The sequence below is a fragment of the Lepus europaeus genome, chromosome 11 (genome assembly GCF_033115175.1).
Source record: "Lepus europaeus isolate LE1 chromosome 11, mLepTim1.pri, whole genome shotgun sequence".
NCBI lineage: Eukaryota > Metazoa > Chordata > Mammalia > Lagomorpha > Leporidae > Lepus > Lepus europaeus.
The window spans coordinates 11908477-11925808 of NC_084837.1; the positions used below are offsets into that span (position 1 = coordinate 11908477).

Below are 17332 nucleotides of genomic sequence, written 5' to 3' on the forward strand. Positions count from 1 at the left end.
CTCCCGGCAGATCTTGGTTAAGAGGACTTATTCAGGCTGGCCTGTGTGGACTCTGCGCCGGCCCAGCGCCCCCAGCAGGGCCTCTGCGGCCTGGGAGGGGGCCTCTGCCCATCTCCTCTGTGGAGCGCGCTCAGGCTGCTTACTGGAGTTCAGAACCACAGCTTCGTGCCTTTGAGGTGCTCGTTCTTCTAAGAGTGCAGCTTTGTGCCTTGAAGTGGGGCATCAAGTATGTCTGCCTTCCTTGCACTGGGGTGCTGGTGTCTGCAGACAGAGCTGATAGGTGCCTGTGTGTGCCTGTGTCTTAGGGATCCACGGGGAAGGGTCCACCTTCAGCACCCTGTGCGGCCTCCTCCTGTGGGATGTCATCTTCATGGCCGGGATTCCGGACGTCTTCAGAAACGCCTACCAGGTGCCCGGCTCGCTGCCGCCCACAGACCCTCTTTGCTTTTTATTAAAGATTTTCTTATTTGAAAGAGTTGTGGGGCAAGGGGTGGGAGGGGAGAGGTCTTCCATCTGCTGGTCCACTCTCGAAATGGCCATAATGGCCAGGGCTGGGCCAGGCTGAAGTCAGGAGCCAGGAGCTTCTTCCAGGTCTCCCACGTGGGGGCAGGAGTACAACATGTGGGCCATCTTCCACTGCTTTCCCAGGCCATCAGCTGGAAGCTGGATTGGAAATGGAACCAGTGCCCATAGGAGATGCCAGCCCTGCAGACAGTGGCTTGACCTGCTGTGCCACAAGGTCATCCCCAAACATGTTTTTAAGCTTTCGCTTCAGCCTGCCTGGGCGTCTCTCAGTCCAGCTCCATGCCAAGGGCTGTCACATTAATTGTTACATGTGCCAGCCATGGGGGCAAGTTGCTTCTCTAAATAACCAGCATGATAACTTGCTCTTCTGTCAGATTACACATCCGATCATTTCTACACATTTTGTGAGAGGGGTACGTGGACAGCTCGGCCATGTCCAGACTGCGTTAGGTAGCGAACAGCCCTGTGAGGGATGCAGCTGGCTGCAGGCCCGCAGGTGCAAGCTCGCTTCCCTGCCACGCAGGCCTGCCCGCTGGACCTGTGCACAGACAGCTTCTTCGAGAGCCGGGGCCCGGCCCTGGAGGCCAGGCTGCAGCTGATCCATGGCGCCTCAGCGGAGAGCCTGCGAGCCCAGGTGGCGGCCACGTGGCAGGCCCAGGAAGGCAGAGCGGCCGCCCTCGTCAGCTGGGATCGGTTCACTTCTCTCCAGCAAGCTCAGGTAAACCGCTCACCCGTGCAGCAGGAGTTGGTCAGGCCTCCCTGGAGCTGGGTGTCTTTTAGGCATCTGTAGCAAGGCACATGTGGGCACACGTGGCACAGACATGCGTGGAAGCCGCCTGTGGGGAGCCCGAGGCTGCAGGGAGCGCCATGGCTTCCACATGTCAGCTGTGGCGGCCTCCAAGGTGCTGTAGATCACTCCACGGTACTCGGCCCTCACCCAGCGTAAATCCTGTGTGATAAGCTGTTACGTTGCGCTCTTCAGGGAATAATGGCCAGGGTGAAGTCTGTCCTGGTTTGCTACGGGGTTTATTTATTTAATTTTTTACCCGAATATTTTTTGTCTGTGGATGTGGAAGCCCTGGGTACAGAGAACCACCTGAACCTGTATTTGTAGATTAGATCTGTGTGTGCATAAGAGAGAGGGAGACACCCCTGCCCCCAGCTCAGGTGCCAGTGTCACCGACAGGAACAAGTTCAGGCAGAAAAAAGCCCCAGTTGTGCCTTTAAAAATTTTTTTTTAAAAGATTTTATTTATTTATTTGAGAAGTGGAGTTACAGACATTGAGAGGGAGAGAGAGAGGGGTCTTCCATCCGCTGATTTACTCCCTGGATGGCCACAACGGCTGGAGCTGCGCCGATCCGGAGCCAGGAGCTTCTTCCAGGACTCCCATGTGGGTGCATGGACCCAAGCACTTGGGCCATCTTCTACTGCTTTCCCAGGCCATAGCAGAGAGCTGGATAGGAAGAGGAGCAGTTGGGACTAGAACCAGCGCCCATATGGGATGCCGGCACCGCAGGTGGAGAATTAACCCACTGTGCCAAGGCACCGGCCCCAGTTGTGCCTTTTCTACCCAAGTTAGGGTTTCTTTTGCGTGAGCTCTGGCCCAGCAGGACACCGTCTCTGGAGTGGCCGCCGCCTTTTCCCTGCGTGCTTGTTCCGTCTTCCTTCTTCCTCACCAGTCCCGGGTCTCCGGGGCAGAGGTGTGATGAGTGACCCAGAGCTTGCAGGAAGATTCCCGCAGGGCAGCTCTGGTTTGCACTGGAGCCCTCTGGCTGTACGGGGCGTGGCTCACTGTCCACGCTTTGTGTTCAGGATCTCGTCTCCTGCCTGGGCGGCCCTGTCCTCAGTGGCGTGTGCAGGCGCCTGGCTGCTGACTTCCGGCACTGCCGAGGGGGCCTCCCGGACCTGGTGGTGTGGAGCTCCCAAAGCCATCGCTTTAAGGTGGGTTGAGTCCCCGTACAGTCACACTGATAACTAACAACGGAACCGGAGGCCTCGCCACCGCCGCGAGGCACGCGGAAGTCGCCGTCGGAGGGCTGCACCGCGGTCCCCAGAGCCATTCTCGGGCAGTCTCGCGGTGGTGGACGCCACCTGGGAGTGCCCTGCGTGCCTGCGGGGGCCTCGCCTGCCTCCCACCCCCGCCACAGGGCCCTGCTGGTGGTTTTCTTACCGAACATTAAGATTCAGAATACACACACACACACACACACACGATTGGGGGGCGGGCCTTAGAAAGTTCGTGGAATTTGCACATCTTCAAACAACTACGAATGAATTTCAAAAATTCGTGTTTTAGTTCCATTTTTGTTCAGATGTTTTGAAGTTCCCTTGCAGATGTTAGTGAAAAGTGTAGCTTACTGGGATGGCTGTGTTTTCAGTGAGACACTAATTTTTTTAAAACTTCTCGTCCAGCTGGTGGAGGTGAAAGGCCCCAACGACCGACTGTCACCCAAGCAGATGATCTGGCTGGATGAGCTGCAGAGGCTGGGTGCCGACGTTGAAGTCTGCCACGTGGCTGCGGTTGGAGCTAAGAGCCAAGGCCTCAGCTGAAAGCCACGGAATCGGTACTCTCTGGCCATACACTGATAGACTTTCAAAAGGATAAAGCAATGTATTGTTTAATTTTTATTACTGTCCGTTATAAACCAATGGTTTAATGACTCACTGTATAGTGTTGGCATATTATAAAACTTGCTATTTGCTTGAATTCACTGATCCTACACAGTAGGCAATAAACTTTTCCAAAGGTCAAAACTGCCGTGGCCATTTGAGGAGCTGGATGCTTCCGTGTTAGGCTAGACTTAGGAAAAAACCGCAATGAGGTGGCGCACAACTTCGTTTCCATCCAAAAGCAGCACGCTGGAAATGGAGATGCTCGGGTTTATCTAAATTTTTCTGCTGCTTTACTCCTTGAAGCTGTTAAACATTCTTGTCTTATGTTTATCCATGAGGGACAGATGAAATTCTGATCTCTTTAACAATCTAAAAAAAGAAAATTCAGATTCTTTCCAGTTGCTTAGCTGCCTAGGACAGGTGTACGTCCTGCTCTCACCAGCAGGGGCTGGATCAGCGGAGGAGCGCGCAGGCCTGAAGGGGCAGGCGTGCAGGTCATGGTCAGAAAGCTGCTTTGGCTGCCTCCATCCCATGTTGGAATGCCCAGGCTTTTGAGTCCCGGCTCCATTCCCAATTCTAGTTCTTGCTAATGTACATATTAACAGGCAGCTGGGGCCGGTGCCGCGGCTCACTGGGCTAATCCTCTGCCTGCGGCGCCGGCACCCCGGGTTCTAGTCCCGGTTGCTCCTCTTCCAGTCCAGCTCTTTGCTGTGGCCCGGGAGTGCAGTGGAGGATGGCCCAAGTCCTTGGGCCCTGCACCCCATGGGAGACCAGGAGAAGCACCTGGCTCCTGGCTTCGGATAGGCACAGTGCCCTGGCCGTGGCAGCCATTTGGGGGTGAAGCAATGGAAAAGGAAGACCTTTCTCTCTGACTCTGCCTGTCAAAAAAAAAAAGAAAAAAGAAAAGAGAAGAAGAAGAGGAGGAGGAGGAGGCAGCTGGGACTGGCGCTGTGGTATAGTGGGTAAAGCCGCTGCCTACGGCACCAGTATCCCATATGGGCTGGCTCCTGGTTTCTGATCCAGCTCTCTGCTGTGGCCTGGGAAAGCAGAAGATGGCCCAAGTCAGTCCTTGGGCCCTTGCATCCACGTGGGAGACCCAAAAGAAACTCCTGGCTCCTGGTTTCAGATTGGCATAGCTCAAGCTGTTTAGCCATCTGAGGAGTGGATCCCCAGATGGAAGCGCGCGCTCGCTCTCTCTCTCTGCCTCTCTGTAATTCTGCCTTTCAAATAAATATATATATTTTTTTGAGGCAGCAAGGGACAGCCCAAATAACTGGGTCCCTGCCACCCACCTGAGAGTTGCTGGCCTCAGCCTGGCCCAGCTCTGCCAGTGCAGGCATTTGGGACTGGACAGCAGATGGGATTTTATCTAATAGAAAACATCCCTAGTGAGTAAATTAGGGATAATTTGTACATTGATATAATTGAACAGCATTGTGCCTCACCACTGCTGGAAGGGCCCTGACTGGGGACGGTGGATGGCAGGAGCCAGGCCCAGGAGTCAGGGACCATGTTCTTGTCCCCCGGGGACTCTGAGCCCTTCGTGGGAAATGTTACTGCCTGGTTTGTGCATCCAACCACTGGAAGGAGCAGTGAGGCCGTGGCTCGTGACTATCCCTGTGGACTTCACCGCAGCCGGTTCTGGGGATGTTCGGAGTGCTGCTGATCACCACCCGACTTCAGAGGGCGTGCACAGCAAACGGGTGGCACACAAGTGTGTGAGTTCGGGAAGACGCCTGTGTGTCTGCAGTCACTGAGCTCCTGCGGGTTTCACATTGATACCGACAGCAGACGGTTTGTGTCAAAGTTTTATTAGCAGTCAAACTTTTGTTCACATTCATTCCGTTAAACAGACTTGTCATCTTCCTGCTCATCCTACTTAGCTCAAGTCATCAGTTTTAGGCACAAAGGTTTTAGCTTTCAAGGTCAAGTTTTAATTCCATGAGGTTACTGCCACAGCAAGCAGACTTTGTTGCAGGTATTGGACAGTTTACACCCTCTGTTAGTAAAAATTAATATCCTTTCCTTAAATAGAGTCAAGCATTTTTGGTTTTAAAACTCCATCGTAAAATATCAGTAAGACACTGTACATCTTTAAGTTCGACACTGCCGAGTCCAGTGCTGGCTGGCGTGTGCGTGGTGCTCAGCAGCCCAGGCTCTACTCGGGGCTGTGGGCACGCCCGTGTGCCGTGGCCTGTGGAGCCCTGTTCAGAGCCACGTGCACCCCTACTGCCACAGAGTCCTTCCTGTTGGCAGAGGGGCTGAGCAGCTTTACTGTGGCCCGGATGTAAGGCTGTCACAGTTGTTTTTCATATTATGCACAATAACCTGTGGCACAATAATCATGATACAACTCTCCAGCAAAAATAAAACATTTTACAACATTTATCATACAAAAATATGCATATTTTCTATTTTAAAACAGTATTAGTACCTAGTTTTTTAAACTTACAAATTTTAAAAATTATTAAAGGAGTTGAAATAAATGTGTGAGGGAAGCGTATTAGAGAAATAAATGCTTAATCCAAAAAATGAATTGAGAACAATGTGTAATAACAAAGCAGCTTACTAAAAAAGGGAGGATTATTATTACACTTTACATGGCACGAAACGCTGTGGTGTTTTACAGGGATCAGGGCCGTTTCCCAATCAAGGATCATGAAATGTTTGGTGATGATGAGGTCATTTATACACACTGAAAGCAGCCCTTATATCTGAGGCAACAGGTGGGCAGAAACACTGGATTCATCCCCAAGCTGAATTTCCTAAGACATTTTATAAGAACTCCTGTCCTGTTAATCTACACGCATTATCGAACAATTTTTAAAAGGTAAAGAATTTAAATATATACATCTGTTCGGTACACATAAAGGCAAACACTATTTTGAGAACATTTGTTTTTACAAAAGGAAATAAGCTAACTAGACACTTGACTATAAAAACTTTCCAAATCTTAAGATAGCAGTTTAAGGAGACCATAGACAACACACACATCGGTCTTTTAATCAGGGAATGGGAGTGGGGCGGTGCACCAGCCTAGGCTAGAGGGACCTCAGGCTTTGCCTCCTGCGGTGCTGGCCAGGCTCCTGTCACCAGGTGTGCGAACAAGGGGGTCTCGGGCTGATGCACCTGCGTCTGCCCCTCAGCTTCAAGACTGCTGCGCTCGCTATTTCTGAAGAGGCAGGATTCTGAGAAGCTCCCTGTCCTCCTCCTGCTCTCTCTTCCTAAGCAGTAAGAACTCTGAGAAGGGAGGGACTTCTTTGCACGTGCCAACAATAGTTGACTGCACTGGAGAGACCGGCGGCGAGCCCCCCGGTTCTGAGGGTGCAGGCGCTACAGCTGTTGCTCACCTGGTTCCCAGCTGCCAGGCCTGGGGCTGCACCACACTGCCTTGAGGGGGGCCCGAGTAGCCTCTTGGAACCAGCGCCCCAGACTTTCAGATTTGGGGACCCCGGGCTGTTGATATGAAGCTTGTTAAAAATGTACTTGCAATATGCAGTGGGATTTTAACTCCCCAGTTTTAAAAAGTGTTACTTGTATCTTAATGTTAAAGGCACTTCCAAGTTTAATTATATTATCTTTAAAGTTAACAGTGCATGCCACTTTACAGTTCTGTGTAGCTTAAAGCAAACTCATGATTTGAAAACACAGTGATCTAAGGTCCCAACGTGGTCTGAAATAATAAATTCTGGCCTGAGAACACTGAACCCTCATCAGGTGAGTTCAACTAGCGATAACAGAAGTGACAGGAAAAACCCATGAATGCCTATGAATGCCTGTTGGGGGTTTTATCAGGTGTTTCTGAAAACACTAAAACTATTCACTTTGATGTCTGTTTCTCTGACCAAATATCAACTAACCTTCAGTAGGTGGTACGGAATAACGGAATACAGCAGACAACACCTGGTTTGATCAGTTACAGGAATGGGGAATGTGTGCCTGCCAATCGCCTGAAGATGAGGCCCACTTAGAGACAAGACCTAAAGTTCCATCTAGAACTGTGAAGGACACATGATTCCTTGTTTTTAAATATTAGTGCAAATTTCAACTATTATTCTTACATATAAAAATGATCCAAGTTTTAAATGCTTAGATTAGCACTTTTTTTTTTTTTTTTAGATTAGCACTTTTAATTTAGAGGAAGAAAATGTACAGCATCCCTCAAAATGTCTAGAAAACCCTACATCTTAATCTTCATTTGCTAGTGTCTCAGTAGATAACCAAATTTTGGCCCCACTTAAAAATTTGCTTAATGGCGTTCCTAAAATGCTTCGTCGGCACAGATTCCCGACCGGAGAAAAGGGGAAGGAGGACGACAGGAACTCGGGGGTCTCCGCCGAGCCGTGCGGGCCGCCGGCGCGGAAGTACAACCTGCTCTGGTCCAGCTCTGCACAGCCGGCGTCCAGGGCGCCGCCGCGCTGCCGCCGCAGCGTCCTGCTCAGCACGTCCACCTCGTCAGCCAGGAGCGAGAGCTTGCGGAAGGCAGTGATGAAGCCGCCCAGGCTGATCTGCGCCTCGGGCACCCAGCGGAAGTAGCACAGCTTCCAGAGTTTGATGTGTGTTCCAGAGAGACGGGGCAGAATCACGCCGTGCAGGTCGCACGGCTTGGAAAACCAGTCTCTGAAGTACTGCTCCGCGTCGCTGCTCTGGCCGTCGGCCTGCTGCTGAGGGTCTGGCTTCAGTTTCAGGATCAGCGAGTTTCTCCTTGGCAGCAACTCAGGGTCGCTGAGGACTCCGTTCCTGAAGGAGGACGGCATTCCTCTGAGCGTGGAGCTGTAGCTCTTCTGTGCAGAAGAGAGACGCGTTACTCTCCGGGGCTTCCCTTTCTGGGAAACGTCAACCCAGAATCATGAAAACGGACGGGACTGCAGCCTCCAAGGGCGCTTCCACTCCTCCTGGGTGGCACCTGTGAGCCTCCTCTGGATTTAACTTTACAGAGCACCGACTGCTGAGGCCGCACCCATGCCTGCACGGGGGCAGGGGAGGTACACCCTATCCATGAACAGGCAAGTGCAAATCTCTAAGACTCCGAAGAACAAAAGAAACCTAGACCTGGTGGACTCCAGAGAGACTGGCGGAGCTGCCGGTGCCCAGGGAGCAGGCTCCCCCAGGCCCACAGCCACAGCTGCTAACAAGCAGATGTTCGCTGGGCACTGTGGGCCTCAGACAGAGAGGAGGAGGTGAGGATACCGTCGTTTTAGTTAGAAAGGGAACGAGTCCTCACAAATGTGCATTAGCAGTGACTCTGGTTTTCATACCGTGTGCCCTAGAAAAGATGTCTCTGTGAGGCATCATCAGGTTTTTGTTAGCGCAGTTATAATTTACCTTTGTCCGTTTGAAAGACTTCATGGAGCTGCTCTGTAGGCAAGGCGTGCTCTTGCCGATGTAGAAGGGGTTGTGGAAGAGGGTGCGCTCCTTTGCTGTGAACTGGAGGGACCAGTCCCACACCGAGGGGAATTTCAAGCCCTTTTCATCACCCAACTGGATATTTTTGCTTATGGCAAATTCCTACAAAATGAAACAGTTGCGTACTTGTGAAAGGACAGAACTAAAGACATCCTCCTGTGAGTTCTGTTTCGATGGAGCAGGTGACATGTCTGGAACTAGAGCAGTGCTCCCACTTCCAGGATGGGGAGCCACACCTGACCTGGAGACCCAGCTTAGGAGCCCAAGGAAGCCACGCCCTCCGACCAGTGAGAACGCTGGGAAGTAGGCTTTCCCCCACAGACACTGTCAGATCTTCACTGCGGGCTGAGCTGCCTTGGTTCCCCCAGAGCAAGGGAGCAGTGCAAGGCCACTGGATGAAGGTACCCTTCACCATGGACAGGGCTTGGGCTCCCTGGCAGGCAGCATGGACCACCCCGAACTGCAGACTGAAGCAGGCTGTTTCCTGGAGGAAACATCGCAATATTGAGTATTCAGATGGTGGCAGAAGATTCTTATTTGCTGTTCTGTACCTTAAAGTATTTTTCCAAAATTTCTACAAAACCCCCAGGAATTTCTGTAGAACTAGAAAACGGGCAAAGAGGAAAGCAGGAAAGTATGTAGATGCCAAGCCCAGCTCTCGTCCCTGCTGGAATGATGGCTTGCAGTCATCAGGACACGGTTAAGCTTTGCAACACCTACCATACAGAGCTTTTTAAAAAATGTTTTTGAAGAATTTTCTTTGGCGTAGTGAGTAAAGCCACAGCCTATGATGCTGGCATCCCATACAGGTACCAGTATGTGTCCCATTCCTGGGAAAAACACGGGAAGATGGCCCAAGTGTCTGGACCCTTTCCATTCACGCGGGAGACCTAGATGAAGCTCCTGGCTTCGGCCTGGCCCAACTCTGGCCCTTGCAGCCATTTGGAGAGTGAACCAGAGGGTGGAAGATCTCTCTAATTCAGACTTTCAAATAATTAAATATATCTTCACACTCCCCCCAAAATTTCTATTTCAAATAAGAATTCATTAAGCATCAAATGTTGACAACTTTTTAAATGACTTAGGATTTCATCATACATATGCAGATTAAAAACCATTTGCTTTAAAAACAGTACTGTTCTGAGTGGAAATTAAAACAGAAATCCTAACATGTTTTTCATGGCCCTTAGCGAAGAATATAGAGAACAATTAGGGCCGGCGCACCATGGCACAGTAGGTTAATCCTCCGCCTGTGGTGTCAGAATCCCATATGGGCACCGATTCTAGTCCCGGCTGCTCCTCTTCCTGTCTAGCTCTCTGCTGTGGCCTGGGAAAGCAGCAGAAGATGGCCCAAGCCCTTGGGCCCCTGCACCCACGTGGGAGACCCGGAAGAAGCTCCTGGCTCCCGGCTTTGGATCAGTGCAGCTCTGGCCATTGCGGCCACTTGGGGAGTGAACCAGCAGATGGAAGACCTCTCTCTCTGTCTCTGCCCCTCACTGTCTGTAACTTTACCTCTCAAATAAATAAATTCTTTAAAAAAAAAAAAAATAGAGAGAACAGTCATCTTTATTTTAAGTGTGAAAACTACAATTATTTTCCTCCACAGCTAGATGTTCCACCATCAGTGCCTGACCACTGGCATCTAAAGTGGCCTCAGAGTGGAAAAAGGGGTTCACCTGTGGCTTGTGGCCTACAAGTGAGGGCAGCACTGCGTAAAGAATGGCAACTCTTAGTCAATGGCCACTCCCCTGCCAGGGAGGTGGGAGGACCGGGACTGGCATTAGCACCTGTCAGAAAAAGTCTCTGAAAAAGGCAAATTAAAACTATTTACCACTAGGATATAAAAGAGGAAAAATCGGGAGAAACAACTTTTTTTTTAATTCCCAATTAAGAATCTGTTGGTCAGTGTATCTCAGCATATCCAGAACCCAAGAAGCTGCAGTGAGCAACAAGCGTCTCAGCGTAAAGTGCCCCACTCGGGTGCCCACTGCCCCGTCACCAGGACCCCAAGCCACTGTCCTCTTGTTTGCCACAGTGCTCTGACTGCTGCTGCCTTCCTGGGTGCCCATTCCTGTGCAGGCTCTCATGCCAGGCAGGCAACGGAGAGGTGGAGATGAGAGCCAAGGAGGCAAGCAGCCAGGCAGGGACCCCAGAGTGGGAGGACAGGGGGAACTGGGAGGCCTCTGAGCCGGGCACAGTACAGAGCTCAAACTCTCTCAGGGGAACAGAAGTTATTTGCAAACTTCCCTTCCCTAAACAGCCCCCTGGTAGTGCTTCGTTTCTCTGAGCCCTGGGGTCTGGGAAGGCAGCAGTGCTCCCTGTTCCTGCTGCTTCTCCAGGGCTTTCTGCCTCTCTGGGGAAACTCCAGGCCCTGTCCTGCTGTGGGATGCTCTTTCCCCTGTAATGGAGTTCTCCCTACTGCAATAGCATGAATTAGCTCCTTAACTGTCCACTACATTTTGTCTTTTGTCCCTACCACCCAGAGTTAAGGGTGATTTCACGGTGCTTTGGAGTTGAACCAGTGTTCTCACCTTGCACAGAGCCGTCAAAGGGCTGGTCCCCCTCACAGAAGAGGAGCCTGGGGTCGTGGGCTGGGATCTGAGAGACGCAGCTGGCATTCCTCCCACACGAGGGCCAGAACTCAGGCTGCTTGCCCCGGGCCGCACTGCGCCCTGGAAGCCCCTCTGGGAGCAGCAGGCCTCCAGGAGCCCTGTCCTCTCCTCTCGGGCTACTGCGGCATTTATCAGCCACCCTGTGGGGTCACACGGGGGCAGGACACAGCTCATGCTTCTCAATGGTTTCCCGCTGCTCAAGGCTGGAGACCCTTCTTAGTTATAATCACTTTTCCTTTAGGTGAGGGAATTCGTGACCAAAGGTTTCTAATTCTACCCAGGGACTGCCATGTGACACACGGGTTCTGAGAATCCAGCCAGAGCGCGTCCCAGCCTAGTCCCCCGACGGGCACTCATTCCTATGCCTTCTGCTCCATAGAACTTTCTTCCCCACAACGCTCTTCAAGAGAAATCATCTTGTTTTCTACAACTTTTACTCCACTGATTGAGGAAAGAGTCTTATTACCTAACAGCCCAAATATGAAAATATAAATACGAAAAGCATGACATTCAAGGTGGTTAAACTAATTAGAATATTTAAACTGGATTATTATGAACAATTTACATCAAAGAAAACTATTCTTCACAATTAAGTAGTCTATATTTTTGTCCTTAAAATACTTTATTCAAAAATTGCAACTTGAAGTAATAGCTTTGATCTATATGTTTTAAATATATAGTTAACGATATTTCAATATATCTCAATAAAGTTTAAAAGAAAAAGCAGCCATGGCCACACAAGGCTACTTACTGTGCTCTGCTTCACCCGCTGGTGGGGCGAGTTGAACAGGAAGGTGCCGAACAGTGAGATCCGGGTGCTGTCATACAGCACTGCCAGGTAGGTCTCCGAGAACTCGAAGGCTGCTGGGTACTGTTCTAACAGCTGCCACGTGGCGTCCAAGAACAGCAGAAATAAGGGGGACTGTCACATACAAACAGTGCGGTTATCTAATGTTGTCCTTTGGGCATTCCCATTTCTAAATTATTGCTGATATTAAGGAAGAGATCAATAAGAAAACATCTAAGCACTGAGCTACAGATCTGTGACTAGATAAACATATCATATCAAACCTAAGAAGTATATTGGACTATGATGAACATCATAACCCTTATTTGCCAACTAAGTACAACAGACTGAAATGGCAAAGCAGAAGAGATGAACAAGGAAGAGCCAAATATGCATGAAAGCATGTCCTGGAACATTCTTTAGAACACTCAACAATCAACTGACTTCCATGATTGCCTTTTGGTTGCCCTGCAGGCTTACCACCCAGAAATCCTCCCTAAGTTTCAGTAAAAAGTTTAACCGTGGCCTCTAGACTATGTGGTCTATCCCAAAGTGTCGCAGCTAATGACAGCTGTTTATATGAGATACTGTGAGTCAAACGGTGCTCTCAAACACCCCTGCAAAAACCAATCTGACCCACGTGGTTTGTAAGACACCTGCAGGTCTCCTGTGGCCTGACAACGGATCCAAGGCAGCCGAAGCCCACAGCTGTCCAAGGACGACCTGCTCAGACTGCCCGTTCTCCAGCCAGTGCGTTACTCCTGAAGTGACCGGAAAAAGCTCACGTGCCTGCTATCTGCTTTGCAGAGGAGTTAATGCAGAATCTCTTCAGATAATTTTGAAGTTAGACAAATTCAACAATGTTTAAAAATTTCACCTGTGTAGTCACGATAATCTTTTTCTACAGTTCATCAAGTTGACCTCTAATGCATCAGTTAGCCCTGGACTCAGGAATCTGAGATGTTCTAGATGAAGTTAAAACCCCTCCTCTCTTTATGTAAGGGCATTAAGACTCGTTACCTCCTTCTCCGATCTCTTTAAATGGTTGCATCTGTCTAGGAACTGATATCCTGACATGACCCACTCCTTCTGAATCAGACTCTGAAATCCAGTAATTGTCCTAAAATAAGGATCCAGCATCACTTGAACAAGAGAAGCCACAGAACAGCTCAAGTCTCTTCCCTCTTCCTCTGTAAATAAATGGAAAGAAAAAAATTACTGCACAGAAAAACGCTGAGAAGGGGAAGGTGTGTCAATGAGGAAATTTAGTTACTTTCTGCTGGTAGGCTGCCTTCAAAACAATTTACATAAGGAAATTTTACTGGATTCTAGTAACTCTAAAATAGTAGACTTTTAGATAAACTAAATTAGTATTTAACAGGGGACTGTCTTTTATCTATGAGTGTTTGCCAGGTAAGAGAAGCTCATTCCTCACACCTTTTACATTTCAATGTTTTGTAACAGAAAATATTTCTGGAATCACTGTGCTGTTTCGTGAAGGATATTAAATATAGTATTTTTACTGACAACATTGTAATGACCATGGGTTAATGAGGGGATGAGACTGTCTACTATCGCCGTGAGGGTAGCAAATATTTCCTTCTTTTTATAATTCTTTTTCAACAAGACCAAAATTATCATATTAAAGCTAGCCAAAGAAGTCAGAAGAAAGCTACCAACCACTATCCCTTATCATTACAGATATAAAAATATTAGCGAAATTTAAGTAAACAAAATTATCCCAACCAACCCCAAGGTTGGTTTATCCCATTAAGGCCCATGTTTTCAATTCTGTACTTCAACAACAACATATCTATTTCAAAGTTACCATAAGTGGCATATTTATTCCTCAGCTTAAGTCTTTAAATAAGACGGTGGGATACAATGGGTTAGCAGCTGACAATCAAAGTAATGTATCACATTAATACAAGACAAAGACAACACGATCATCTTAGCACACGCAGCGGAAGCTGCCACATTTCTGCATTTATCCCTGACAGATACTCGGCAAACTGGAGACCTGATCAGAGGCATTTACAAACAACTGCTAACGTCATTCTCACTCGTCAGAGACTGTGAGCTTTCCTCCTACCATCAGAACAAGCAAGGATGCCAGCTCCTGACAGTCCCTATACTGGATTGCAGGCTGTAGCCAGAGCAAGTAGGCACCAAAAATAAATAAAAGGCATCCAGATCAGAAAGAGATAAAAACTGTATTTGTGGGCAACACACCCCTACTTTAGGATCCCTAAGGAATTCAGAGAGTAACTATTAGAACTAATAGATGAGTTCAGTAAGGTTGCAGGGATTCTATACACAGTAACACTCTGAGTACATCATAAATCTAGAGATGAAATTTGAGAGCAATTATATATAGTAAAATAAAAAACACTTTAAGAGATTATAAAGTAAATATAATACATGTACAATAAAAAACTACAAAACATTGCTGATGATTGATCACACTGATAGGTCTAAGAGTCAAAGGGATCACATAAACAAGACTAGTGTCTGCTAATACTAAATGATAGAATAAAAAAGGGAGAGAACTATCCAATATGGGAAGTGGGATACACAGAAGACTCATAGAATGGCAGATGTCCTAAACAGCACTCTGGCCTCAGAATCAGCCTTTAAGGCATTCGGATCTGGCTGAAGAGCCCATGAGAGTATTGTAGGCATGGAAAGCCAAGACACTCTGGGGAAAAAAAAAAAGAAGACCTAAATGAAAGATCTCTGCGAGTGAGATCCCAGTGGAAAGAATGGGGCCATCAAAAAAGGAGGTACCTTTCTCTGAAGGGAGGAGAGAACTTCCACTCTGACTATGACCCTGTTGGAATCAGATCAAAGTCGGCGAACTCAAAAGGCTTCCATAGCCTTGGCAACTCATGACCAGAGCCTAGGGAGATTACTGACGCCATAAACAAGAGTGTCAAATTGTTAAGTCAACAACAGGAGTCACTGTGTACTTATGTCTCATGTGGGATCTGTCCTTAATGTGTTGTCCAATGTGAAGTAACACTATAACTAGTACTGAAACAGTATTTTACACTTTGTGTTTCTGTGTGGGTGCAAACTGATGAAATCTTTACTTAATATATACTAAATCAATCTTCTGTATATAAAGATAATTGAAAATGAATCTTGATGTGAATGGAATGAGAGAGGGAGCAGGAGAATGGGAGGGGTGCGAGTGGAAGGGAAATTATGGGGGAGGGAAAGCCATTGTAATCCATAAACTGTACTTTGCAAATTTATATTTACTAAATAAAAGCAAAGCAAAACAAAACAAACCATTTCTGATGAAAGATCTAAATAAAAGGAGAGAATTCACTTCATTGGCCACTTCAATACAGATAATATTTTCCTCAAACTGGTCAACGGGTTTAACACATTGCTATCAAAATCCCAGTAGGTTCAGTTCCGCTCCTTACCTGCCCACCCTCGGCTCAACTGATTCTAAAAGTTATACAGAAATGCTTAGAACCTAGAATACAAAACAAGGGGCCGGTGCTGTGAGGGTTAGGCCCCTTCCTGCAGTGTTGGCATCCCATATGTGGCGCTAGTTCAAGTCCCAGCTGCTCCACTTCCAATTCAGCTCCCCGCTAATACGCCTTGGAAACCAGTGAAAGATGACCCAAGTGCTTGAGCCCTTGCTACCCTTGTGGGAGACCTAGAAAAGTTACTGGCTCCCGGCTTCGACTTGGCCCAGCCCCGGCCATTTGGGGAACCAGCATATGGAAGATCTCTTTCTCTGTGTCTGCCTTTCAAATAAATAAATAAATCTTTAAAAAATCTTTTTTAAATGCTAGAAATGTTGTATCTATTTCAAAACTTACAACATTGCTACAGGTCTCAAGATATTGGGGTACTGGCATACGGTCAGACATAAAGATCTGTGAAGTAAAATTCAAAAAAATAAAGCCTCATCATTTATACTCAATTGATTTTTGACTAAACTGTAAAGGCAATTCAACAGGGAAGAAAATAGTCTTTTCAACAAATGGTGCTGAGAAAATCAGTATTTTTTTTTTACAAAGGAGATGAATTTAGACTAGAACTATACAACATACATAAAAATTCATTCAAAATGGTCCTTAAACGTAAATACGAGTTAAAACAGTAAAAAATGTACACAATAAAACAAGGGACAAAGTCGCCATGACCTTGAATTAGGCAAACAGTTCTTAAATATGACACCAAAAACACGATCAATAAAGAAAAAATGGATACACTGAACTTCATAAAAATTGAAAAATTAGTGCTTCGAAACACACATAAGGGACCAGTGTTGTGGCACAGGGGGTTAAGCTGCCATCTGTGATGCCAGCATCCCATATGGGTGCCAGTTCAAATCTCAGCTGCTCCACTTCTGATCCAGCTCCCTGCTAATGTGCCTGGGAAAGCAGCAGAGAATTGTCCAAGTTCCTGGGTCTCTGCATCCATGTGGGAGACCAGAATGAAGCTCCTGGCTTCAGCCTGACCCAGCTCCAGCTGTTGTGGCCATCTGGGGAGTGAACCAGTGGATGAAAGATTTCTTTCTCTCTCTGCCTCTCCTTTTTTTTTTTTTTTTCTTTTTAATTTTTTTGACAGGCAGAGTGGACAGTGAGAGAGAGAGACAGAGAGAAAGGTCTTCCTTTACCGTTGGTTCACCCTCCAATGGCCACTGTGGCCAGTGCGCTGCAGCCGGCGCACCGCGCTGATCCGAAGGATCAGGAGCCAGGTGCTTCTCCTGGTCTCCCATGGGGTGCAGGGCCCAAGCACTTGGGCCATCCTCCACTGCCTTCCCGGGCCACAGCAGAGAGCTGGCCTGGAAGAGGGGCAACCGGGAGAGAATCCGGTGCCCCGACCGGGACTAGAACCCGGTGTGCTGGCGCTGCAAGGCGAAGGATTAGCCTATTGAGCCGCGGCGCCGGCCTGCCTCTCCTTCTCTTCTGTAACTCTGCCTTTCAAATAAATAAATAAGTCTTTTTTAAAAAAATCAAAAACAAAAGCCATATTCTGGGAGTAAATATATGAAGTTATATACAAAGATAAGTACTTAGAATTTATAAATAACACCTAGAATTCAGTAAGATGAAATGCATTTGAGAAATGCATATGAGGCCGGCGCCGTGGCTCAACAGGCTAATCCTCTGCCTTGTGGCACTGGCACATCGGGTTCTAGTCCCGGTCGGGGCACCGGATTCTGTCTCGGTTGCCCCTCTTCCAGGCCAGCTCTCTGCTGTGGCCCGGGAAGGCAGTGGAGGATGGCCCAAGTCCTTGGGCCCTGCACTCCATGGGAGACCAGGAGAAGCATCTGGCTCCTACCTTCGGATCAGCGCGATGCGCCAGCGGCGGCGGCCATTGGAGGGTGAACCAACGGCAAAGGAAGACCTTTCTCTCTGT

General features: G+C 48.2%; 2 protein-coding genes across 3 annotated transcripts in view; one reads left to right on the forward strand and one right to left on the reverse strand.

The window, feature by feature from the left end:
* FAN1 (FANCD2 and FANCI associated nuclease 1) overlaps positions 1-3429 on the forward strand; it is a 32414-nt gene extending 28985 nt beyond the window's left edge. Inside the window, exons 10-13 of the mRNA XM_062205000.1 lie at positions 306-409; positions 1049-1243; positions 2339-2467; positions 2939-3429. Coding sequence (XP_062060984.1) covers positions 306-409; positions 1049-1243; positions 2339-2467; positions 2939-3076 — 566 coding nt within the window. The 3' untranslated portion in view covers positions 3077-3429. The remainder of the gene's footprint in view (positions 1-305; positions 410-1048; positions 1244-2338; positions 2468-2938) is intronic.
* A 1505-nt stretch (positions 3430-4934) lies between these two features.
* The window catches only part of MTMR10 (myotubularin related protein 10), a 57211-nt gene continuing 44813 nt past the window's right edge, over positions 4935-17332 (reverse strand). The window contains exons 13-16 of one of the 2 annotated variants that reach the window (XM_062205003.1): positions 12965-13134; positions 11909-12079; positions 8465-8647; positions 4935-7920 (exon numbers count right to left, since the gene is read on the reverse strand). In XM_062205003.1, coding sequence (XP_062060987.1) covers positions 7327-7920; positions 8465-8647; positions 11909-12079; positions 12965-13134 — 1118 coding nt within the window. In that variant the 3' untranslated portion in view covers positions 4935-7326. Of the gene's footprint in view, positions 7924-8464; positions 8648-11908; positions 12080-12964; positions 13135-17332 lie in introns of both variants that reach the window. The other variant, XM_062205002.1, reaches the window with a different exon arrangement.